Genomic DNA, 27,015 nt, shown 5'->3' with positions numbered 1-27,015 from the left:
GTATATCTCCATATTAGTGGATTCTTCTATAATTTCTTTCAGCTGTGTTTTCTAGTTTTCTGTGTATAGATCTTGTATATGTTTTGCTTAAATTATTCCTAGATATTTTAAGATTTTGGATGTTATCACAAACGGCATTAAAAAGTGTTTGTGGGCTTCTCTGGTGGCGCAGTGGTTGAGAGTCCGCCTGCCGATGCAGGGGACACGGGTTCGTGCCCCGGTCCAGGAAGATCCCACATGCCGCGGAGCAGCTGGGCCCGTGAGCCATGGCCGCTGGGCCTGCGCCTCCGGAGACTGTGCTCCGCAGCGGGAGAGGCCACAACAGTGAGAGGCCCGCGTACCGCAAAAAAAAAAAAAGTGTTTGTTATCCAATGTTTTGTTGCTAATATTTATATTGACCTTGTGAGTATGCATACTTACTAAATTCTCATATGAGATGTAGAGTTTTTTGGATTTTCTACCAAATCAATCATATTATCCATGAATAAAGAAAAGTTTAATTCCATTTCAGTCTAAATGTCTACTTATTCATTTTTCTCACCTTATTCACAGCTAGGACCTTCAGTTCAATGTTGAATAGAAATGGTGAGAATTGGATTTACTTCCCTGTTCTCAGTCTTAGGAGAAAGCCGTTTATTCATTCACCTTACAATGTGATGTTAGCATTAGCTTTTTTATGAATGCTCTTTTCAAGTTGAACATGTTCCCTTCTGTTCCTATTTTGCTAAGAGGATTTTTATCAAAAATACATGTTGGATTTTATCAAATGATTTTTCTGCACTTACTGAAATAATCACATGGTACTTCTACATGATTCTGTTAAAAAGGTGAATTACACTGAGGGATTTTCCAAAATCAACCATCTTTGCATTCTCCTGGTAAACTCCATATGGTGCATATATTTCCGTATGTTGTGTTATACTATTATATATTGCTACATTGGATTTGCTGTTTTTTTAAAGACTATTGTCTGTGTTAATCAGGACTTTTGATCTGCTGTTTTCTTATAATGTCTTTTTGTTTTTGCTCTCAGGGTAATGTTGGCTCATGAAATGAGTTTGGAAGTGTTTTTCCTTTATTTTTTGAAGGGATTTATTTAAAATTAATATTATTTCTTCTTTAAATGTTTGGTTGTTTTTTTCTTTTGGCCACACTGCACGGCTTGTGAGATCTTAGTTCCCCGACCAGGGATTGAACCCAGGCCCTCACCTGGACCCTCGGCAGTGAGAGCGCAAAGTCCTAACCACTGGACTGCCAGGGAATTCCCTCTTCTTTAAATGTTTATGGTAGAGGTCACTAGTGAAACTATCTGTGGAAAAGGTTTTAGTTATGAAATCAGTTTCTTTAATTATTATAAGGTTATTAAATTCTTAAATTTTTTCTTCACGCAGTTTTGGTGTTTGTGTCTTTCAAGGAATTTGTTCATGTTTCCTATGTTAGTGAATTTGTTAGTGTAATGTTCATAATATTCCTTTATCATCCTTTCCTATCTGTAGGATTTGTAGGAGTTTCCTTTAATTTCTGATAATGGCCATTTGTGTCTTCTTTTTTCTTGATCAATTTAGCTAGAGTTTTAAAATTTTTATAAATAAAATTAATTATATTAAATAATTTTGTTACTTTGTAAATAGGAAGGAAATTTTAAACTTTGTTTCTTTTCATTGTAAGCATTTAATGCTGCAAATTATCCTCTAAGCATTGGTTTAGCTACGTTCCATAAATTATGTTGTGTTTTCATTATCTTTCAATTAAATTTTTTGTCTATTTTCCATTCTGATTTATTCCTGTACCCATGGAACACTTAGATATAGGCTGATCAGTTTCCAAATAGTTGAGTGTTTATTGAATCTTGTTTATGGTATATCTTCATGAATGTTTCATGTGTACTTGAAAAGAATGTATATTCTAGTGTTATTGGATGGACTGTGTGCTCTCTCTCTATATCTATATTTATATATAGATATATAAACTGATATATGTATATATCAGTTGGTTATTGTTTTTCAAGACATATTTATCCTTACTGATTTTTTTTTTTACTTATTTCACTTATTGAGAGGGATGCCTAAAATCTCATATTTGTGATTGTGAATTTTTTTTCTCTGATCTTGTCAGGTTTTGCTTCATGTATTGAAGCTGTTAATAGGAGCATAAATTTTTAGGATTTTTATGTATTCTTCATGAATTGATTCTTTTATTATGATATTTCTATTTTTAACTCTGGTATCATTTGTTGCTTTCAAGTCTGCTTTGTCTGATATCACCATAGCCCCTCCATCGTTCTTATAATTAGTGTTTGTGTGGCATATCTTTTTTTGTCCTTTTACTTCTAAGCAATCTGAGTCTTTGTAGTTAAAGTGTTTTGTTGTTGTTGTTGTTGACATCATATGCTTGTCTCTTAACCAGTTTGACAAGTTTTGTCTTATGATTGGTTGAATGTATGTATACCATTTTGCTATTTATCTTCTTGTAGTGTAGGTCTCCTGTTGATTAATTCTCCCAGTTTTAGCTTATCTGAAAAAGGTCTTTAATTTCCCTTCATTTACAAAGGGTATTTTCACTGGGTATAGAATTCTAGATATTTTTTCTTTCAGCATTTTTGCAATGTAGGTCTGTTTTCTTGTGGTTTGCATAGACTCCATTGAGAAGTTTGTTGTCATTCTTAACTTGTTTTCCTGTGTGTAATGTGTTGTTTTTTTCTCTGGCTTCCTTTAAGGTTATTTATTAGTGGTTTTTAGCAATTTTATAACCTTAGTATGGTTTTCTTTGTTTTTGTCCTGCTTGTGGTTTACTGAGCTTCCTCAAACCTGTGGGCTTATGATTTTTCATCAACTTTCAAAAATTTCCAGCCATTCAAATACTCTTCTTTGCCCCCTTCCATCTTGGGATTCAAACTATGCCTGCATTGCATTCCTTAGTAATTTTCCACGGGACACTAAGGCTATGTTTATTTTTTTCTCTTTTTGCTTCATTTTGGATACTTTATATTTCTTTATTATTATTATTATCACATTCCTTAATCTTCTTGAAGTGTCTAATCTGCTATAATTCTATGCAGTGAATTACCCATTTTAGACCTTGCATTTTTTAAGTTCTAGAAATTTCACTTGGTTATTTTTTTTATATATATATCCTCTGTTTCTTTCCTTGTTTATCCTTGGGCATGTTTATAATAGCTATTTTAAAGTCCTTGTTTGCTAGTTATATTATCTCTAAGTATCTTTTTATTTACTGAGTTTTTGTTGCAATTATGGGATCACGTTTTTCTGCTTCTTTCCACATCTAGTAATTTTTAGTTTAGTATTTATTTAGAATGTCTAGATTTTGTTCTCTTTCTTTAAAATGTATTGCAGTTTTCTTTGGCTGGCAGCTAAACTACTTGCAGATTAGTTTGATCCTTTTGAGGCTGTGTTTAAGCTCTGTTGTGGCAAGTCTAGAATAGCTGGACTTTAGAGTTCAGCTTTTACACTAGAATGTTACCACTCTAGTGTCTGTACTGCATTCCTTGGGTGTTGACTGAGATCTCAGTGCTGTCTGACTGGAATTTGAACATGTCACAGTCAGTTACAGTTCCCTGGTAGTTCTTTTCCCAGCCTCATGGAGTTTTCCTCTACCCATATATAGTTTAATACTCAGCAGTAGATTCCAAATCTACGTAGGGATTTGTATAGATTCTGAAGATATTTCTGTGTCTTCCTTCCTTTTGGTACTTTGCCTTCTCAGACACTGATCTCAGAAACTGAACTGCTTGGGTTCCTACTCCCTATACCACAGTTCAAAAGTTGCCTTCAGACAGAATCATCTCATTTATTTTTTTCGCTAAGAACATTCCATCCAATGACAGTAGAATATACAACTCTGTTTTCAGAAAATGGACAACAAATGTGCTCTTTTTAACTTAAGCTTCTTTAGCTAAAGTTCCTAAAGTCACTTCTGTTGTCAGCAGATGATCTCACCTCCTACTTCTCTGAGGAAGTAGGAAGATGCAGTGTAGGTATCCCACAAAATTAAAACCACTTTGTATTCCCAACTCAGTAGTTCCTCACTTCTGTACCATGTCTTCCTTCCCTTCCTCCCAACAGAAGAAATATCTTTCTGCCTATCTGAAGGTTGATCTCCTCCTTCTAGGCCCTGGATTCCATCTCTTCCTGTCTCTGAATTCATTTATTCTCTTCCTCCTGTTCTTTTATGCTCTCATTTTCTACTGACCTTTTCCCATTAAGAGTTCAGTGCTTAATTTTTTTCCATCTAAAAAACAATCCTTCCGAAACACACAACCCTTCTTTAGCTACCACCCTGTCTTCTTTCTTTTGAAACAAGAAAGTCAAGGCTTAGTCAAAGTGTTGATTGAATTCAGTCTCCTCCTCTGAAACTTGTGTTTATCAAGGATACCATGACCTCTCATTGCTAAATATAATGGACAGTCTCAGTTCCTAACTTGACAACCCTTTTTCGGTTGACTCTGTTGACCATCCTTTAACCCTCCCTTGTTCATTCTCATTCTTTTAATTCATTAGATGCCACACTATCCTGGTTTTCCTGTTACACCTTAGGCTGTTCCTTCCCAGTTTCTTCAAGGGCCTCTGTTCCTCAACCTAAGTCCTCTGTATTCTGTCTATATTTGCCCATGGTGATCTCATCTATTTTGATGGTTTCAATTAATCTCAGTATACTGATGATGCATAATTATACATCCCCAGTTTAAGCTCTAGACCCATACAGCCAAACTGTTATCAATTGACCAATTTTAGTAAGATGTCACATAGGCACTTCAGACTCAGCTTTTCCAGAACCAATCTCACTGTATCACACCCCAAATTCTGAACATATTTCTATTTGTTTCTTATTGCTGCTGTAACAAATTATCATAAATTTAGTGGCTTAAAACAACACACATTTATTATCTTTTAGTTCTGCGGGTCAGCAGTCTGACACAGGTCTCACCTAGATAAAATGAAGGTGTCAAGAGAGCTGTGTTCCTTTTGGAGGCTCTAGGGGAGAATCTGTTTCCTTGCCTTTTTTTACAGCTTTTAGTGGCTGCATCTTCAAAGCCAGCAATGGCTGCTCAAGTCTTTCTTACACTGTATCACGCTGACACATCTCTTTTGTAGTCAAGTCTCCCTCAACTTCCCTCTTACTGGGACAGTTGTGATTACATTAGGCCTACTAGATAATCCAGGATGCTCTCCCCACCTCAGGGTCCTTAATTTAATCGCATCTGGAAAGTCTCTTTTACCATGTAAGGAAACAGATTAACAGGTTCCAGGGATGCAAGGATTAGGACATGAACATCTTGGAGGGCCATTATTCTTTCTACCATATTGCCTTAGTGAATATCCTCACTCCTCCAACCTAAAAGCCTGGTGGTCCTTCTTGTTTTCATCCTCTTTCTCACCTGCCTCACATCTAGTCAGTCACCAAGTCCTATCACTTCTGTCTTCATAATTGTTCCATTTTTGTCTGTCCCGACAGCTACTACATTAATCCAGATCATTGTACTTGTTGGAAATACTGCAGCTAGTTTTCTGCTTCTCGTCTCTCCACTTTTATTCCATTCTTCACATATCATTACAATCATCTTTATGAAATGTGAATCTGTGTATTTTGCACCCTTGCTTAAGACCTTTTGCTGGTTCCCCATTGTTCTATCTTTAAGGCATTGAAGACCCTTCTTCATACTCAGGCTTTACTTTTCTTATTTAATGTCATCTTTCTCTACTCCCTCCACAGGCTGTCAGCAAGCTGTAATGAACATTTGTGGAGTAAGAAAAGAGAATATATACTCTCTCAGTCTAGAACAGCAGTAGCCATTAGAACATTCTGTGGTGGTAGAAATGTTCTGTATATGCACTATTCAGTATGGTAGCCAGTAGACACATGTAGCTATGTATTAAGCACTTGGAATGTGGCTAGTGTGACTGAGAAACTGAACTGTTAATTTTGTTAATTTAATTTTAAGTTAAATAGCCACAAGTGGCCAGTGGCAACCTTTTCGGATAGTGCATATCTAGACAGTGGTTCTCAACTGGAGGCAGTTTTGCCCCCCAGGAAACATTTGACAATATCTGGAGACATATTTGTTTTGCTACCAGTTGAGTGGGTAGAGGACAAGTATGCTGTTTAAACATCCTGTAAAACACAGGACATCACTTTATCAGCCCAAAATTGTCAGTAGTGTTAAAGTTGAGAAACTGTGGTCTAGACTATCCTCTCTTTTTTTTTTCCCTCTATCTAGTTATATTTTAAGATTCATCTTAGATATCACCCCTCGGAAAACCATCTGTAATTTATCAGGTCTGAGTCTGATACCTTTTCTGTCCCCTAATGTCCTGTGCTTACCTTTATTTGTTTTACGTAGTCACCTCTATGATAGTCATAATCAGCATTTTTATTTGTTCTTGACTTCTTGAGTGTAGGAACATATTGGAATATGTCCAAAGGCACATGAGGATGATCAATAAATACTTGTTAAATGTATGAATGAGTATAATCTAACGACTCAATTATTAAACATCTTGCAATTTAAAATGTAAAGAAGTGTTACCACCTTCAGTTGAGGCCTTTTTAGAGACCATATACTTGATAAAACATTTGAATTCATTTGTTGGAATTACTTCACAGTTTGCCCGTAAGAACAGAAACTGGTCTCATTCCTTTAGAGGGAAAGAACTTTTTTTTTTTTTCCTGGCATTCTCCTCTTTTCCCCTGTTCTTCTCAGCTTAGGTATTTCTCTTCCTCCTACACTACCCTGTTAAGAGAGAACCAGCCGAAACCACTCCCACTCATCCCCAGAGTACAGATGGGGAACTGAAACTTTATTGCATAGATTCAGGAAGGATTTAAGCAAGTAAAGTGGGATAAATAGTTCAGAAACTAAGAGAAACTGGCAGCATAACAGAATGGCTCAGAGCTGAGGCTATAGAATGACACAGTCCTGAATTTGAATCTTTGCCCCTACCATTATTGCCATTATTGTCTGATTTTGGACAATTTTAACCTATTTTAGTTTTTTTTTAGTTATATTTTTAAAGGTGATAATAATAGTACCTAAGCCACTGAGTTACTGTGAATATTAAAGGAAATAACAACTGTACTTGTTACAGGCATACCTCAGAGATGCTGAGGGTTTAGTTCCAGTCCACTGCAGTAAAGTGAATATTGCAGTAAAACGAGTCACACAAATTTTTTGGTTTCCCAGTGCATATAAAAGTTATCTTTATGTATATGTATGTCTGAGTCATTTTGCTGTGCACCTGAAACTATCACAGCATTGTTAATCAGCTATACTCCAATATAAAATAAAAAGTTTTAAAAAGAAGTTATTTTTATACTATACTGTAGTCTTTTAAGTGTGTGATAGCATTATGTCTAAAAAAAAATTGTACATACCTTAATTGAAAGATACTTTATTGCTAAACAATGCTAACCCTCATCTGAGCCTTCAGGAAGTCTTAGTAGTAATATCAAAGATCACTGATCACAGATTACCATAACAGATATAATAATAATGATGGAAAACTTTGAAATACTGTGAGAATGACCAAAATGTGACTCAGAGATGCAAAGTGAGCAAATAAGATTGGGAAAATGGTGCTGATAGATTTGCTCAACGCAGGGATGCCACAAACCTTCAAATTGTAAAAAAACACAATATTTGCAAAGTGTGATAAAAGGAAGCTCAATAAAAGGAAGTATGCTTGCAGTATAAATACAGTGCCTGGTAACATCGTAAGCACACATGACAGCTTCAGTTGAAGGTGTTGTATGTGTAAATTGTTAATGTGGATCTAATTGACTTTATTGCCACAAATTTATGTTTCTAGAAGTCTAAATGTTAGTCAGGGATGACATTTTATGTTCATCATCACAAAACTTACCATTTAAGAATGAATGCTTACCGTATGGAACCAATGAGGGGAGAATATTGAATCCCTCAAACATAGACAGTGGAAGACAGAGAAGTTGGGAATCACCTGGCTAAAGCTGCCTGGAAGCCAGAAGGTACATATTGTAGAACAGCTGCCAGTATCAACACTCTATGCTCCCTCCCCCTTCAGGCCTTTGTAGGTGCTGTTTCCTCTGCCACCTGTACCCTTCTCAGATTTCTTCACTTGGATAACTCCTAGTCCTTTTGGACTTGGCCCAAAAACCCTTTTCGGAATGCTTTTTATCTATTAGGAATGCATTCAGTTGTAGATAAGAGAAAACCCCAACTATTGGTGGCTTAAAGAAATAAGAGTTTGTGTCATCGAATAAGTCCAAAGTTAGGCATCCAAGAGTGGTGCAGTTAACTCAGTAATGCCACTGGAATCCTAGGCCCTTTGTTTTTTGCTGTGTCATCTTTTATCCTGTCATGTCATTGATGGCTGCTGCCCTTCCATGCCTTCTGTCCAAATGCTAAGGCAGGAAGAAGGGAGGAAGGGTCAAAGGGCTTTCTTCTGGGGAAGCTCTGTCTTTGTTTTCAGTACAGGACTTCTGTTTCAAAAACCCACTTCAGGAACTTCCACCTCCAGGGTAATGTCACTTGGGGGCCTCGAGCTGCAACGGAAACTAGGATATGTAGTTTTTTTGTTTTCTAGCCTCTATACCTACCAGAAGAAGACAAAAAAGAAGGTGGTTAGCAATATACGTCTGAGTCCAGCCTGTCTGCCATACCTTCTCATGTTAAGGTCCCCTGCTGTCATGCACCTTATAAAAAGCTTTATACCCCTGTTAAAGCTCTTACCATGTAGTATGCTAATCCCCAGACTAATTGGTTTTCTTCCCCAAGAATAAGCTTTTGGTAGTTAGGACTGTGTCTTACGGTCTTGGTATCCTCAGTGCTTAGCACAGTGTCTAGTACGTGGAAGACACTCAGTAAATATTTGCTGAATGATTATCCACAAATAATAATTATCAAAAAGAATGTATAATATGTACACAATATCCCCAGAGTTTCTTTATACGTGTTGTTGTTATTATTATTAACATTTATTGAGTATTTATTATCATGTGCCAGACAAGTGCTTTACATATTTTATCATTCAGCCCTCATAATTTGCCTATGAGGTTAATCTGTTATCCTCATTTTACAAATGAAGAAACAGGCTCAGACAGGTTAAGTAACTTACTCAAGGTCATAAAACTTGCTAATTGATAAAATTGGGCTTTTAATCCAGATAGTCTGACTCCAGAGCCCAGGCTTTTAAAAAACTGTGATATACATAACATTTTTAAAGTGTCTGAAATATTAGGTTATTATATATGAATTTTTAAGAATTCTACTTCTTCATCTTCCTGTAATTAAGAAATGTTCCTGAAAGTAATTATCCACTTTGAAAATAAATCTGAAAAGAAAAAATGTAAAGCTGTCCTCATTATCTTACTGAATTTTAGTAGTCAATAATTCTAAATTCAGTCTCTTTTTTTGCAAGCAGGTTGCTTGAATGCCATTTTAAAAACATGATATGCTCATTAAAACAAAATTGCTAAAATGATTTCAACTATTTAAATTGATTACAATTGTGAAGACTATGGTGCTGTGAAATATGCTAGAAGTGACAAATAGAAAATTGTATCTGTGCTATTTTTAAAGCCTAGTATTTTGCCTGCTTATCAGTAAAGACAAATGGAAAATATTTGCAGAAGCATAATTGTGAACAGAGTTTTTTGTTAATATTTTAATGCTTTTGCAATAAAACAATTGATTTTTACTTAATTTTAATAGTAATCAACATGACTTAAATTTCTCATGAGTTGTAACAATTTTAGATCTATAATGTCATTATATATTTGTAAAGCTGATCCAATTATATTTTTCATAACCAGCTGAATAGTCAAGGCAAAAATCTTACCATTGATACTTCCAACCCCCTAGGATTAGCTAGACCTCAGCAGAGTTTGAAAGCTGCTCATTCCATATTACCTAGGCCCCTTATTTTAGTTGAATGAAAGTTGGACTACCTGAAAGCTATAGCGAGGCCTAAAATGTGAGAGAAACAATTCTGAATGTTTGATGGAGAAAAGGCCTGGTTTGGTGAGGCTCAACCACAGAAGGATGGGAAATAATAGTTAATTTCCCAAAATGTGGTCCTTGGAAGAATAATTCCATAGGATGTTAATATGCAAAAAAGGTTCCAAAAGTCAAATATGTTTCATGAATTCTGGATTAAAGGATGTGTCAAGAGCTGTTATTAATATGCTGCTGTGTATTGTGAATCCTAACAAATATTCAATATATACAAGACTTTTTTCCCCTCATAAAACTTCTCATGAAACTGATGTTCATGAGAAGACACACTATTTGGGAAGTGATTGATAAAACTGATAGGGTAAGTTTCTGCACTAGAGAGAGAAATTATTTTCCATGTGCTATCCAGAACTATCAGGATATTGAGAACTTCCTGTTTATATTACTGTATATTAGGTGTGTATGCTACCAGGAAGCAATCTTTCACCAGTTCTAATGTTGAGGTCCCCTATATTGATTAGTTGTGTTGGAGTTACTAGAACTAACAAGAGAGGGGGGAAAATGACCATATATTTTGGTTCCCATTAGGAAAAGCTAATGTAAATATTAAAAGAAATAACATTTCGCCTATCAGGAAATAAGTTGAAAGCAAGAAGAAAACTATTTCTGTGTCATGGACTGGGCAATTCAACAGCAATCCTAGTAAGATTATAGAGATAAGAGTAGACAATCTTTGTTTACTTTTTTTCCCATCAGCTGGAGAGATAAAAGGCTTAAAAGGAGGAATAAGGGAGGCTAAGTACAGTTGACCCTTGAACAACACAGTTTTGAACTGCTTGGGTCCCTTATATACAGATTTCTTTTGCTAAATATGGTACTACAGGATCTGTGGTTGGTTGAGTCCCCAAATGCAACTGTGGTATGGAGGGCCAACAGTGAAGTTATACTCGAATTTTCAACCACAAGGATGGTAGACACCCCTAACCCCCATATTGCTCAAGGGTCAACTGTATTTTAGATCCATTTAAGTCCATATTTTGAATGTCTTAGGAAGAGTATACTGCCTTACTTCTAGGGCTCTCTACTGACCAGTATTCTAAGAGAGGACTCTTATGTATTGCTAGTTACTTCTAAGTTTAATAAATGCAGTGTTGGCGAGTTAACATGGCCTAATAAAGCATGTGCTTTAAAGAGCATTCTATGCTCTGCACCGAGAAGGCCAAGTAAACTCAACTGGGCAGAAATTGAACATGTCTAATGATTTCCTTGCACAGATGAGTCTAAAGACTTCTTGACCGAAGTCTGCTATACTGGGAGAGGGCGAGTTATATTCATGCGAGTTGAACCAAGGAGGACTTTCTAGGATTACCAGTAAGAGAGAGAAGTTGAAAGTGATGTGAGGTTGCCAGAATGCCTATTCCTTCTGGAGGGCTAGAGAAACTTGAAATTTGGTGACAGATGCCATCATTCAGATTATTCTGTAGTGAGGCAGATTCCCTACAGGGGAGAACTCTCAATAGGGTCCTCTTGCAAGGGAATACAGTAGAAAACTTGAAAGGGTAAGATTGTAGGGAATCAATCAATAGTCAGTGTGTGTTAGGTTTTGAATGCTGATTAAGTAGTCCTTCAGTACTCTGCTGTCACCTCCCACCCACGCTGGACTAGTTTGTCCTCCCTGGGGGAAATGAACAATAATTAACAGTCTAAGCTATGTTCTATAAAAACTTTCCTTCTGTAATGGACACCAAAGTCTATTATTAGATGAATCCTAAGAACCAACTTTCTGGGCACACGTGAGTTGTCCATTATAAATGCTAAAACCTGGAAAGAGAATCACAATGGAGGTACTAACTACCCCATCTGAAAAACCCTGTTTAGCACAGTAATAAGTTGGTTAGAAAACAGGCAGTGGGGGGAGCAGGGCAAGCAATCTGTCTGTGGCAAGTCTATTCATTTATCATGGATATCTAAGTAGAGGTTCAACATTACTTACATTCTCACCAGGAACATTGCAGTAGAGAATATTACCCTGGGTATAACCTTTCCAGTTTCATTTCATCTTGGCTTATAGCATCTTATTCATATAGCTTACTCTGAATCGAAGTACTGTACATTCCAGAGATCCTGGATTTTAAAACATATGGTTGCTATGGACTGGATGGTGATAGCAAGCAGGCCTGGTCCAGCAACTCAAGCATCTTGGTGCTTATGGCCCTGGAAGGAATCAACCCTTAACCCTGTAGACCTGAGGAGCTAAACTGGAGACCCACAGACTAGATCCATTCCACAGAGGTGTTTCGTTTGGCCCACGGTAACATTTTCTAAATTTCAAATTGGTTGCCATATTTCAAATTTGAAATTTTAAAATTGGGAGAGTTCACAGAAAAAAATCAGGTGTCTGGCCTCTCTGAAAACTTAGGACACTGATGAGTCTTTATTTCTACATGATGTGTATTTTCCAATTTTCTTGCATTTTCCTGCCATGCATTTAACTCCTAAACATATATATTTTTCTTACCTGTAGTCTAGTTTAATCATTTGCATTACCTACCTGGCATTTGAGCTTGTGACCTCTGTGTTAGATCCTTTGGGGGCAAGATTTTCCTGAGAGCCATTCATCACAGGATTGGAGGAGCCATAATAGTATGTATGAGGACAGATAATGAGAAGGCAGCCTCCATTTTTGTCTCTTAGTAATGTGGCCTCTTTACTGTCAGTGCTTGCCCTGCCTGGCCATTACAGCAGTCAGTCAGTAGAAAGCAAAAGTAGGGTAGAACAAAGGATAATAATCTTTATCTCAAAGATAAAGATCTTTGAGAAGCTTTCCTATTGGTTAGCTACTGTGTAAAACGTTTTATCTTCATACTTTCCAATGAAACCTTCCCTGACCACTCTAGTTTAAATTGTACCCGTTACCAATACTTATTCTTTATAGCATTTACCATTATCATGTAACGGATGTTCTACTTTTAAATTTTATTCTCTGTCTCCCTGGTACTAAAATGTAAGGTCATGCATGTCTGAAGCATAGTTGGCACTCAATACTCAATGAATGAATGAATGAATATAATCTCATTTAATTTTTTAAACTTTTCAAATCTATCCCATAGTTAATGTTTTAAGTTAGAAACCAATTCTTTTAATGTGCCTACTGCTGCAGTGGTTGGATGAGAAGTAAAAGATACGTGAAGCAGGGTGTAGGATATCTGCTTCCTGAGAACCAGACTAATGTTATTAGAGTGGGACTTTCTAAGACAGATGACACACTCCCAGAAATACATTCAAGTAACTTGCTCAAGGGAGAATTTTTCACAAAAGGCACACCTCCTCTCCTGCCCTCCAGAGATATATGTTACTGAGGGGGCATGTATGAGGTGTATACAATTTGAAAAGACTTCTTTCCTCCCTTTCCTCCTTTATAGAGGAAAGCATGCTTTCTCACCTCAAATCCTTGCTATAATGAATACTAAATGATGACCAAGGTCAATTTCCTGACCCAGTATTGATTGAAACTAAAAATTTTGTTTGGACTATCTAATTAAAATACATCAGACTTGAAAAAGGCTCGTTGTTAGAATAGAAGATAGGGTTTATCATGTGATGTAGCACTTGGGGTTACTTTTAATAAAGACCTAGCTTAGAATCTGACTTTTTCCTTTCAACCACTTGGTGGAGAGGAAATGAGTAACTTTCAAGAGAGCTACTTTTGTGTAGATTTTACCTGTCCTGGCAGGGGTTGGGGCATGGTGCTTGCTGACAGAGGGGCTGGATTTAAATAGCTGCATTTGCTTTGTTTTTTGAGTATCACAAAAAGAAATCATCTGTATAAGGCCATGCCATCCATTCAGAGGAATTTGAACCCTTTATTCCTTTTTATTTACATCAAGTACATGAGTTATTTTATCCCTCAGTATGGGAGGATAATATAGTTATAATGTTTTCAGTTTTTTGGGTTTTCTCCTGTTAGGAATTCAAGTGGACTAAATTGCCGCTAAGGCCCAAATCATGAGTTCTGGTTACTTTTCTCTTTCGTAATTGTAAAGAATGCCTTTACCATTGTCAGCTAGCTTTCAAATTCATTTTATTGCCACTAAGAGGAATAGGATAGACCAAGATGGCAATCTCTCACCCATTTACCTGAAATAAGCCCAATTTTCATTAGTACCTTTATATTCAAAGAATGATACAATACACAATAATGCGTTTTGATAGAAAACAAATGAATTCTTATAGTATTCTAGTTTTTCTATTTTTTCATTTTAAGTTATTTTCAGACTTACAGAAAAATAAACTAAGGGGGAAAGAAGGAAAGGTTACTAGGAGCAGAGACAGGAATTAAAGAACTAACTTTTCCTCTGTGGCCTACACCTTAGTTGAGGCTGCAGCTTTGTGATCTTGAAGAATCAATTAGAACAAATCCAGTTTTTCGGAAACGTAATAGTAGCTGGGCTCCCAGGGACTATCCTTTCTTTCCATGCCATAAAAACAAAAACAAACAGACAAAAAAACTTTAAACACAGTGACTAGAAAGACCTAAACCTTATCCTTCTTGCTAGTGCCCTCAGCCTTATCCTCAACCAGCAGTAGAACCCTAGGATCTTCTCAAACAGCATACAGAAACATTGATAATAACCTTTGCCTCACCTAAATGACCCAGAGAAAGATTACATGATCATTCCGTGATGCTCACTTTTTGTAGCATTTAACTATGGGCAGAAGTATTCTCCCTAGAGATGGCTCTCATTTGAATCCTGTTTCAAAGGGACTCAAATCTATAGGTTTATGTACCCTCTGCCTATTTGAACCCTAGCAATATGCCCTTGTCTCAGCATTGCATTTGGTTTTTAGTCATCTGGGCATTTACGTAGCTGTGGTACTTGCTACCATGTTATTCATTATTTCAGTTTGAGGGATTTAGCTTCCTTTTTTGTTAAGCCCTAAAAAAAAAAAAATCAAAAGAGTATATTTTAGGGCACATTTATAAAAAATGACCACATGCTTCTCATAGCAGGTTAGGAAACTGAAAATTAAGAATTCTAAGCAAAACGAATTGAAAAATAGAATCCTTATACCTTGACCTTTTTCTCTATCTTCCTTATTCAATCCTGTGGAAGGACAGCTTTCACAACTGCTGGGGCCTGAGAGAATGTAATATCAGGTATGTTCATTGTTTCCATAAATTTTTTAAAAGGCTATAGAATAAGGTTCTACTTTCCCATTCAAGTCCTTCTGTCAGTGATGCTGGTGAAGAAAGAGGCCTTTTAGTAACTGTGCTCCGGAATCAATGTCTCTTGTCGGGGAAGAAATAATTAGAATTTTTTTCACGTTTTGTTTTGTTTCTGAAGTTTACAAAATTAAAAAACAAATTCAAGTCTGATTATCCTGTCATTGTATATATTTTCGCTCCTTACCTGGTAACTTAACTGAAGAAACTGTCAAACTGGAGAATTTAAGTTTCTGGATTTTAAGCTAACTGTTCTAAATACAAATTTAAATTAAAAATTCTTTTAAGACCTTTTTCTGATACTAGTTTGAAAAGTAAAATTTAAAGAAGTAATCATGAATGTGACACCCTGGTTGGTCATCTTCCATCAAGACTCCGTCATTGTCAACCTGACTAGTTCCTTGAAAGGTGTTTATACATCTCAACAGGAGTTTCTGCTTCTTTTGGAAATAAAGATAATGATCCGTTAAGGATTTGCATGAAAGCTCCTCAGTTAAGTCCTTACTTGTTACCATCTTTATAACCATCAACCCTTCCCCAGTTTTGTGACCTTGTAAAAAAAAACAAACAAACCTGAATAACACCTGAGAGCAAAGTCTCATAACAAGAAACACATCACTGCAAAGAAATTTATTTCAAACAGGGAAAACCTTTTTTAGTAATGTTTGAGAAATTGTGGGGTAAACCTGATTCAGGTTGTTCCCTAAAAACCGGAGCAGATCTCTCCACTCAGACTACCTTATAACTGTATTCTATGCCAGTAAATAGTGGGAACGTTTTTCCTTACCGTCTGCTTGAAGGTTTTCAAGTTCTAGTAATAAGACATTGAAAATTCTACCTGGTTCTCTGCAATTCTTCTGGTATGTTTTGACAGTTTGGAGGTGGATGTCCTGAGCAGACAAGCTGAAGCACTAAAAATTAACTCAGTTTTCTGAAATATAGAATATTGTTTCAGGTATTTTTTTTTAATAACGGAAGACAAATGGAAAGTTATACATTTTTTTCCAAGTCCAACCTAGGGAAAGCTTTTATTTCTGACCTATTCTGCTTAGATTGATTCCTTTCTCTCTAGTATCACAGTTAATCAGAAATATTTTCTAACTTCAGTTACATCTTGATGGCTCAGGAAGGAATAGTGTCTACATTTTTCTGCACTTAGACCCTGACGAAAGTCAGTGCTGGTGGAACATTGTCTTCAGTAATTTGTGGTCAAGTCTGATGCTCACATAAAATCTAGGAACCTTGCTCTTGTGGTATACCTCTTAAGTTAGTGGAGGTCACCAGGCAGAATATTTCCTAAATTTCTTAAGATACCTTGCTTTTTCAAGTAAAAGATTCTATACTTGTTGATAGAATTTGAATTATAAACTCTTTTGCCAAAATCTGACTTTAAGCAAGTATATATTTTAAAATAATATTTATGTAATAATAATACCTATTATAGATACCTTTTATAAATTTATTTTAATCCTCACAAAAATATTATGGGCATTTTATCACTGTTTTACAGACTTGAAAATTAATGATCATCTTGCCTAATATCACAGAGCTAATGAGTGGCAAATCTGGAACTCTTCTGATTCTGTATCCTGTACCGTAGCACTATATCCTACTGTTTTAGATACATTAGATTTGAAAGGTCCACCAATCAAGCTCAAGTAGAAGCTGCTTTATTCATCTATAATACATGATATAGCTCCTTTATCCTTATTAGCTATTAATTTATCAATACGAGACTTGCCTATTAACCTCAGATTTCTAAAAGTTCCATCAAAGCTGCTTTATTACTACACTAATCAGTTACTGGGAGATATTCTTATATGAAAAATCTGTTTCACAAGTTCAAGAAGGATCAGTGAATCATACATTTTGCTATATGATCCTCTCAAGGATAAGTTGCCAGATTTTTTCTAAGTTAAACTCCAACTCAGTGAAAGTTGTTTTTAAATACTGAAAGTAAAAACAGCATTATTTTTAACCTTTAATAAACAAGAATCCCATGATAGATGTAGCATGAAAATTAAAATTGGTGAATCATTCAATAAATTATACTTGGAAAATTAGCTAACCTTGAGGAAAATTTTTAATTAGGTTTCTACTTCATAACTTAGAGAAAAATAAATTTTAGAGGAATTAAGTACAATACCTAAAGACCTAAATGTGAAAAACAAAACTTTAAAAAGAAAACATGGGATATCTTAATGACATTGGGATAGAGAAGGATTTCATAATAAGACACAACAAAGCACAGATTATAAATGCAAAGATTGATATATTTGACTGCCTGGAAATTAAAAACTTCTCTGCATCTCAAGATTCCAAAAACGAAATGCAAATACAAGCTACAACTAGAGAAGATACTAGCAACACTTCTAAGCAATAGAAGATTACTATGTGGACTACATAGTAAATATTCCCATCTTTAAATGTGTAGTTCCTTGAGCAGTGGTTCTTCAGATGTGATCCTCTGACTAGCAGTATCAGCATCACTGGGAACTTTTTAGAAATCCAGGTTCTCAAGGTTCCTGCTCCAGACTACTGAATCAGAAACTGTCATCTTTAACAAGCTCTCCAGGTGATTCTGATGCATGATAAAATTGGATAGCCATTGTATTAGAGTAAACTCAAATGGTAAATAATATGATAGTCTCATCGTCAATCAGAAAATGTAAAATAAAACAGATACTTTTTCATACTTATAAGATTAGCTAAAATGGAAATCTTAAGTTTTAACAAGGATGTGGAGAAACTGTAGCATTGCTGTTGGAAATATAAATAGGCATAACAGTTTTGGCGAGCAATTTGGGAATACCAACAAAGTTGAAGATGCGCATCTTATATGACCAAGTACTTCTACTTTTAGGGAGGTTCGTACTGTAGAAAAAACTCCCACTCAAGGACACAACAGTCACAAATAAAAATTTTTATTGCAGCACTCTTTGAAATAATGAGACTTTATAACAACTGTCTGTCATAAAGAAATGGATAAACTGGTTTCAGTCCATATAACAAACACTACTGTATAATCTAAAAAGTGAAAGAATTCTGAAGCGAATATGGTAAAAAGTTAGCATCTTTTAAATATGGATAGTGATACATGTGTACTACTTTGTATACTTTGGTTGAAATACTTTATCATTTTAAATTTAAAAATTAAATGGAGTATTAAATATTAAAAGGAGTAGCATCTGGCTCTGTCTTACATTTCAGGATTCTGCTTCAAAAGGTGATTGAGTTTGGATAAACCAGAATCTTCGATCTAGCTGAGGGGGGAAGGTGTAACTAGATACCGAAAAACTTTTTTTTAGCAATCAATAAATGCAAATTAATTGAGTATAAATCCCTGAGTAATTGCTGTGGCCCAAAGTAAAGGGACAAACAGGCATATTATAGGACCTTGTGTACAAAATCTATTAGAGTTGAATTTTTTAACTAGGTTTTTTTTTTTTTTTTTAAATAAAGTGGGAGAGAGCATGAAGGCTGTATATTCTAAACTGGTACTTCTTAACTTTTTTTTAGCCCAAGTCTCATTTTGATAAACATAAATATCTTATATTCTTGGTTAATATAATTTGAAATTTCAAAATATGTTAAATACTATTCTAAAAATGAGTGAATGAAAGCTTTTGTGATTAGAGAGGAGCCCAGTTCCTCTCTCAACGTTTTTATCTGCATATCTAAAAGGGATCTTCAGTTCTCTCAGAAGTACTAGGGGGAAAGATCTGACTTGCTATATATTAAGCAGGATGGGCAAGGCTATGCTGCTGAAACAAAAGAAGCTTGAAATATCAGTGGCCTAACCAGAAGAACTTATTTTCATTCACACTACATGTATAGCACAAATCATTGGAGGACCCTGTTCCACGTAGTCCCTCAGGAACCCACATTGACACACATTGCCATGTTGTAGCCTCACCACTGAAACACAGGACTGCCTAGGTGCCACAAAGGGGGAAAAAGGATATAGAGGTGACACATTGATTCTTAACTATGTCAGCTGAGAAATGAAATGCATCACTTGTGCTAAGTTCATGGCCCTAAACTAACTGCAGAAGAGGCTGAGAAATGTAGGTGAGCAGATGGAATATTTGATGAACTGTCTCTGTTCCTTATTCTCTTCACCACTTTACTTACACCTCATAGAAAGAATTAGATAGCTCCATGCTCTCGTTCCTCATGTCAATATTCTTTTTTTTCTTTCTCTCTTTTTTTTTTTTTTGCGGTACGCAGGCCTCTCACTGTTGTGGCCTCTTCCGTTGCGGAGCACAGGCTCCGGACGCACAGGCTCAGTGGCCATGGCTCACGGGCCCAGCCGCTCCGCGGCATGTGGGATCCTCCCAGACTGGGGCACGAACCCACGTCCCCTGCATTGGCAGGCAGACTCTCAACCACTGCGCCACCAGGGAAGCCCCATGTGAATATTCTTTATCAGCCAAAGTTTCAGAGGGGAAGGGCATAGGAGTGGTAGAACTCGAACACAAAACTCCACCTTGATCCTCCAAAAGTAACTTGATCTTGTATATTTTGGTTTACACCTTTAATTTTCTCTGGATCACATGATATCAAAGTGAATGTTGAATCTGGTTGTTTGCTATATGCTTTTCTGTCTAGGATGTGAAAGAGCAAAGCACTATCTGGATCATTTGCAACATTAAGTCTGTAACATTGCTTTGTTTTCATACCCAAAGTTTCTGAAAAACCAGCTACATAAATGTATGCTTATGTAAATGGGATGATCGACACACAAGGTCTGCTTACTTACCGGGAAGTAAACAGGGAGATTTTTACCAAAAATTCTCCAAAGGGGTTTCCTGGAATGTCTTTGACATCTAAATCAAACTTTAGTTCCAAGATCCCTTGGATATCTTCTTGCAAAGATTGAAGTGTGTGAGAGAGAAGTCCCCATAAGCTTTTGGGCAAGATTTTCAACTCCAGTAGTGGGAAATCATCACCTTAGTTCATTCAACAGACTAGATAATATTTGAGGTTCCCCCTAAACTTGAAGACATTTTCAGTAACTTTGCTTTGAGAACTTAACTTCTTCAACTCGAGAAAACGAAGACTTTTAAGACTAATGAGTAGAGATGTTGTTGTTTGTCATTTGACGTTTCAGGTCAGATATTCAGATATATCTGCCAAATATGCCAAGTGCTATTAAAAATTGTGATTTTTTAATTGTAAAATACACTTAACATAAAGTTTATCATTAATGATATTTATTATAGTATATTCATAATGTTATGTAAACACTGCCTCTACCCAGCTCTAAAACATGATTTCATCACCCCAAAAGGAAACCCACTAAGCAGTCAGTCCTCTTACTCCCCTCCTCCCAGTCCTTGGCAGCCACTAATCTTTCTCTCTCCATGGATTTGACTGTTCGGCGTATTTCATAAAAGTGAAAGCATTTGATATGTGGCTTTTTGTGACTGGCTTCTTTCACTTAGCGTAATGTTTTCAGGGTTCATCCATGTTGCAGCATGTATCAATACTTCATTTCTTTTTATGGCTGAGTTTTTAAATTATAATTTTTTTAAATTTATGCAGTTGGTCTTTTTCCTAATACTCTAAAAATAAAGCAGCTTTGTCCTTCATTTCATAAATGCATCAAACTTATTTCTTTTTGACAACCAATGAATCTCCACTTGGAACAGAAAGCTAATTCTTTATTTTTTGGCGGCATTGGGTCTTCGTTGCTGCTCTCGGGCCTTCTGTAGTGGCGAGCGGGGGCTACTCTTCGTTGCGGTGCACGGTCTTCTCATTGCGGTGACCTCTCTTGTTGCAGAGCACGGGCTCTAGGCCCGCGAACTTCAGTAGCTGTGGCACGTGGGCTCTAGAGCACAGGCTCAGTAGTTGTGGCGCACGGGCTCAGTTGCTCCATGGCACGTGGGATCTTCCCGGACCAGGAATCGAACCCATGTCCCCTGCATTGGCAGGTGGATTGTTAACCACTGTGCCACCTTGCAAGTCCAAACCTTTTATTCTTGATGTTTAAATCTTTACAAAGTATATCAAATAATCTGAGGTTTAACATACTTGCCAAATGATATTCTTGACTTGATAATCAAGCAAGGTTAAGGTCTTCTACACCACTGATCATTGTTTTGGAAGCCAGTGATTAGCCGTAAATGACAAGTGTATCCAAAACCAAAAATCCTCGTGGTGAACTCAGCTTTGCTGGACTGGAATGCCATCACTATACACTTGCATCGTTTTGTTCTCATTTGCTTCATAGAATTTGGATAATCAGTTTTAGTAAACCCCCCCAATTTTTTCTTCTGTGTGTTGAGTCCTACATAACAAATAAAAGAGTGATTGACAGTAGTAAGTTTTCATTGTTTGAAAGGCAAAAAAAAGGGGGGCAGCAGTGAGTTTGATCTTTTTCAAAACTATTCCGTCTTTAAATTAGATCTCTTTGGCACTTTATCCTAATTTGGATTATCTTCTGAATTCCTTCTGGAATTTCTTCTCTGTTCTTTTCTCTAGCATATATAAAAATTGAAAACTGTAGCATCCAAGGTTTCTCCAACAGTATGAAGTTTTTTTATTCTTAGTCATCAAAAATGATGTGTTTTTCATTTGATGTTTTTTAAGTGAGGTGTAACTGACATAACATTATATTAGTTTCAGGTGTACAACATAATGATTTGATACTTGTATATACAGGTACACCTCATTTTATTGCGCTTTATTACACTTTACAGATACTGCATTTTTTATAAATTGAAGGTTTGTGGTAAGCCAGCCTGCATTGTCAGATGATGGTTAGCATGTTTTTAGCAATAAAGTATTTTTAATTAAGGTATGTACCTTGTTTTATTAAACGTAATGCTATTGCATACTTGATAGACTATAGTATAGGGTAAAGATAACTTTTATATGCACTAAGAAACCAAAAAATTTGTGTGACTCACCTTATTGCGGTATTTGTTTTATTGCAGTGGTCTGAAACTGAACCTATAGTACCTCGAGGTATGCTTGTATTGCAGAATGATCACCCCAGTAAATCTAGTTAACATCCGTCACCATACATAAGTTTTCTTACGACAGGAACTTTCAAGATCTACCATCCTAGCTACTTTCAAATATGCAATACAGTATTATTAATTGTAATCACCATGCTGTACATTATATCCCTATGACATTCATTTTGTAACTGGAAATTTTTACCTTTTTGACCTCCTTCACCCATTTTCCCCACTCCCACTCCCACCCCCCCACCTCAGGCCACCACCAGTCGTCACTATATCCATGGGCTCAGGGTTTTTTTGTCTGTTTTGTTGTTGTTTTTAGATTCCACATATAAGGGAGATCATACGCTGTTTATCCTTTTTTGTCTCACTTATTTCACTTAGCATAGTGCCCTCCAGGTCCATCCATGTTGCCACAAATGGCAAGATTTCCCTCATTATTATGGCTGAATAATATTCCATTGAGAGAGAGAGTTTCTTTGTCCAAAAAAAATGATGTTTTATGTTGTGTTCTCTCAGACTTTGCCCATAATAATACGAATGGATTTTTTGGTAACATAATCTATTTTCGATTTAATATGAGAGGGACTGTTGGGATTAAGTGGGTAATGTTAACAATATTGAACAAGAGGTATTTTAGGGGTGATATTTATTTATTTATTTTATTGCTTATCTCCATTACATCATTTTATTTTTTTTTAACATCTTTATTGGAGTATAATTGCTTTACAATGGTGTGTTAGTTTCTGCTTTATAACAAAGTGAATCAGTTATACATATACATATGTCCCCACATCTCTTCCCTCCTGCGTCTCCCTCCCTCCCTCCCTCCCTATCCCACCCCTCTAGGTGGTCACAAAGCACTGAGCTGATCTCCCTGTGCTATGCAGCTGCTTCCCACTAGCTATCTCTTACTTTTGGTAGTGTATATATGTCCATGGCACTCTCGCACTTCGTCCCAGCTTACCCTTCCCCCTCCCCGTATCCTCAAGTCCATTCTCTAGTAGGTCTGTGTCTTAATTCTTGTCTTGCCCCTAGGTTCTTCATGACCTTTTTTTTTCTTAGATTCCATATATATGTGTTAGCATACGGTATTTGTTTTTCTTTTTCTGACGTACTTCACTCTGTATGACAGACTCTAGGTCCATCCACCTCACTACAAATAACTCAATTTCATTTCTTTTTATGGCTGAGTAACATTCCATTGTATATATGTGCCACATCTTCTTTATCCATTCATCTGTCAGTGGACACTTAGGTTGTTTCCATGTCATGGCTATTTTAAATAGTGCTGCAGTGAACATTGTGGTACATGACTCTTTTTGAATTATGGTTTTCTCAGGGTATATGCCCAGTAGTGGGATTGCTGGGTCATATGGTAGTTCTATTTATAGTTTTTTAAGGAACCTCCATACTGTTCTCCACAGTGGCTGTATCAATTTACCTTCCCACCAACAGTGCAAGAGGGTTCCCTTTTCTCCACACCTTCTCCAGCATTTATTGTTTGTAGATTTTTTGATGATGACCATTCTGATGGGTGTGAGATGATATCTCATTGTAGTTTTGATTTGCATTTCTCTAATGATTAATGATGTTGAGCAACCTTTCATGTGTTTGTTGGCAATCTGTATAGCTTCTTCAGAGAAATGTCTATTTAGGTCTTCTGCCCATTTTTGGATTAGGTTGTTTCTTTTTTTGATATTGAGCTGCATGAGCTGCTTGTAAATTTTGGAGATTAATCCTTTGTCAGTTGCTTCATTTGCAAATATTTTCTCCCATTCTGAGGGTTGTCTTTTTGTCTTGTTTATGGTTTCCTTTGCTGTGTAAAAGCTTTTAAGTTTCATTAGGTCCCATTTGTTTATTTTTGTTTTTATTTCCATTTCAACAGATGAAAGTGGGGAAAGGCTGGAGGCAGGGAAAGCAAGTAGTTAGACATTTTTAGTAATTCAAGAATCATTGTAAGTTCCTTAAGGGCAGGGCCTATTGTTGTGTTGTTCATCTGTCTATTTCCAGTCTTTGTATAGGTTGTGATACACCGTATAAGTTCATAGTTATAAATCATTTGTGGAACATTGCAGAAAGTAAGCTTAGTGAATAAATAAATGAGTAGATGAATTCTCCTTTATTGTTAAAAGAAAGACGGCTAAAGACTTAAACTAATGTGGTGGCTGGGAAATAGACTAGAAGAACATGGTGGAAAGAGTTAAGAAGGCTAAATGAAGGATTAGAGTGTAATACAACAAGAGGAACAAAACTAGGCAGACTCAAAACTGAACACTGGGAAACTAGAGAAAAGAAGGTGCTAAGTAACAACTGAGAAAGAAAATGCCTGTGTACGTGTAGAGGTTTTTTGTTGTTGTCAAGGGAAGAGTTATGCAGGATAATTGCTGATCAGTCTATCAGATATTAAAGCAAGAGCTAATTGGAAAATACCCTATAGACAGTGGAATGAAAAAAATATGGATTTGAGAGTTAATTGCATGTAATTGATAGATTAAGTCATTCTATGGATAAATTCTAAGATTAAACTGTTTCGTGAATGAATTCTGGTGAAAATAAGAACAGGCTAAATTATATCATTGTAAGCTTTTTTAAAAAATTGGATCTATGTTTGAGCTATGCTTTATTGTGTAAGAATAAATTCTGCCACCAAGAATGCCAGTAATCTGTCCATATTTTCCATTGCAATGCAATTCAGTCGTAATGAATTAGGCTACCAAAATTTTATTATGTTTTTTTTATTGCAGTAGGATTTGTGGCACATTTAAAGCTATCCTGTGGCAAACTCAGCTGGGAAAGAAAACTATACAGTCCTCTGCATAGCAGAAATTTTCTTAAAGGGTACATTTATAGACAAAATGACAAAGTTGCACAACAGTAGTGATAGACAGTCTTACAAGTAGGTTCTCCAAATAGCATCCACTGTTGCAAGTCAGAGAGTAATTACATCTGCATAGCATGGAACAGATTGTTAGTTGTACTTTGGAACAGTTGGCCCTCCGTATCCACAGGTTCTGCATTCGCGGATTAGACCAACCCTGGATCAGATTTGATTCCTCAGTTATGGAGGAACTGTGCATAAGGAGTACTAGCTATATAACACCATTTTATATAAAGAACTTGTGTATCTGTGGATTTTGGTATCCGTGGAGGGGAGAAGGGGGTTCCTGGAACCAATTATCCATGGATATTGAGGGATAACTATATTTTTAAACCTCAGTTCCACCCCCAGTGATAGTAGCATCATCAGTCACATGTTCTAGATTTTTGAGAAATAGAAAAGAAGCCTAGAAATCATCTCATTCATTTCACATTTCTAAGGAAAATCCGCCAGAGCATGGAAGCCTCATAACCAGTTAAATCGTTAGGCTAAGGCCAACTAATAAATAGTCTTCTTGACTCCCAATCTAGTACTTTTCCTGTAATATTGCACAACCCTCCTTCTTTAAATGTGATTTAAGATGAGAAGTTTTCGTTTAAGCATTGATTTATGGTTTTATTTATACCTAGAATGTAAGAATTAATAGGAAAGTACCATTTTCTCTTACCAACTTTTTATATGCAATAAATTTATCACACAATTTGACTGTATTATTTTACTGATAAGAAAAAAGCCTAGATTCTGTTTTCTTTGGCAAGTGATTCATTCCACCTGGTTTAAATTTAGATAGTATTTTTAGGGAGGTGTTAGTAAATTTTGTTGAGGGAGAAACAAGAATTTTTTAAATGATCTTCCTTTTTAATCCTTTTTAACCAGCAAGAAGTTGAGAAGTTTACAGACCTAGAGAAACTCTACCTCTACCTTCAGCTGCCTTCTGGTCTCAGCAATGGAGAGAAAAGGTAATATCACTTCTTGTCTTTGCCTCAGTTACAGTGTTTATGTGTGTGTTGTGGTTGTTATTGTTTTGCACTATTCCTAAAACCATCAGGAAACAGACTGTCAAAACAGTAGATCTTTTTAGTCTTTGATCATATTTGGTTAAGTGTTTACCCATAGTTTTTGCTAATTCATTTGTGTACCTGGATGAGTGCTGTGAAATGCAGTTGGGTTATGTTTTATAAACAGATTAGTGTATTTATACAGTGTGGCAGATTTTGAAAATTGAACAGAAAGCCAAAGAATAAACAGATAAGTATTGTGAGCAATAAAGTGCAAGAGTTTTTTTAGGTACTGTCAGGTAAGCAGATCACAGAGCATAAAAAAGAAAAAAAAAATGAATTGCCTGTATGGCACATGAATTTATGATACATGTGTGATGTTTTAAGTGCTTGCGGGGTATTACTCTATTTTCATTAGTACAAATATTTAATAACCTCATTTAGAAAATATAGAGAAAAGTTGTTGGTTCATGCATTCTGTTCTTAAAGGAGTTTCTCTACCCTTTTAAGTATTTCTCAGAGTTCATTTCATTCATATAAGTTATGCTTAACATTACTTTAAAAGTATAGGTATGAAAAGAACTGGAATGAAAAATCTGTTGCTTTTACTTTTTTCCCCTTGGACCACATTTTGTAACTATTTTAATAATTCTCTGTCCTAGAAATTGCTCAGTAATTTCTTTGAAAATGCATAAATTATTATTTATGAGTGAGGAGCTTCCCTCATGTTATAAGAGACACTGCCAGATAATAAAAATTTATGATGTTTAGTGGAGGTGTTGTCCTGGAGAGGAGGACTGGTTACAGAAAGGACCATAGAGGGAGACTTGTCCTTTCAGGATCTCTCCAGTGTGAATTCCATTCTGGATCATAGAGGCTTTAGTAAGATTCAGGGTAGTTACTTGAGAATGCTAAGCAAATAGAAAATAAACAATTTTTTCCATAACTTTCATTTTATAGTTTGATGATTTGGTAAGTTTAGGCAAATGAAC

At 36.0% G+C, this 27,015-nt stretch overlaps 1 protein-coding gene across 1 annotated transcript in view; it reads left to right on the top strand.

The window, feature by feature from the left end:
• Positions 1-27,015, top strand: part of RFX7 (regulatory factor X7) — a gene marked incomplete at its 5' end in the record, with an annotated part of 150,023 nt that overhangs the window by 56,249 nt on the left and 66,759 nt on the right. Inside the window, one exon of the mRNA XM_082846338.1 lies at positions 25,902-25,984. Coding sequence (XP_082702464.1) covers positions 25,902-25,984 — 83 coding nt within the window. The remainder of the gene's footprint in view (positions 1-25,901; positions 25,985-27,015) is intronic.

The sequence above is a fragment of the Leucopleurus acutus genome (assembly GCF_964270905.1).
Source record: "Leucopleurus acutus genome assembly, chromosome: 1".
In the NCBI taxonomy this organism is placed as follows: domain Eukaryota; kingdom Metazoa; phylum Chordata; class Mammalia; order Artiodactyla; family Delphinidae; genus Leucopleurus; species Leucopleurus acutus.
Note: the sequence above shows the minus strand (reverse complement) of the source record. Positions and strands in the feature narration are given on the sequence as shown.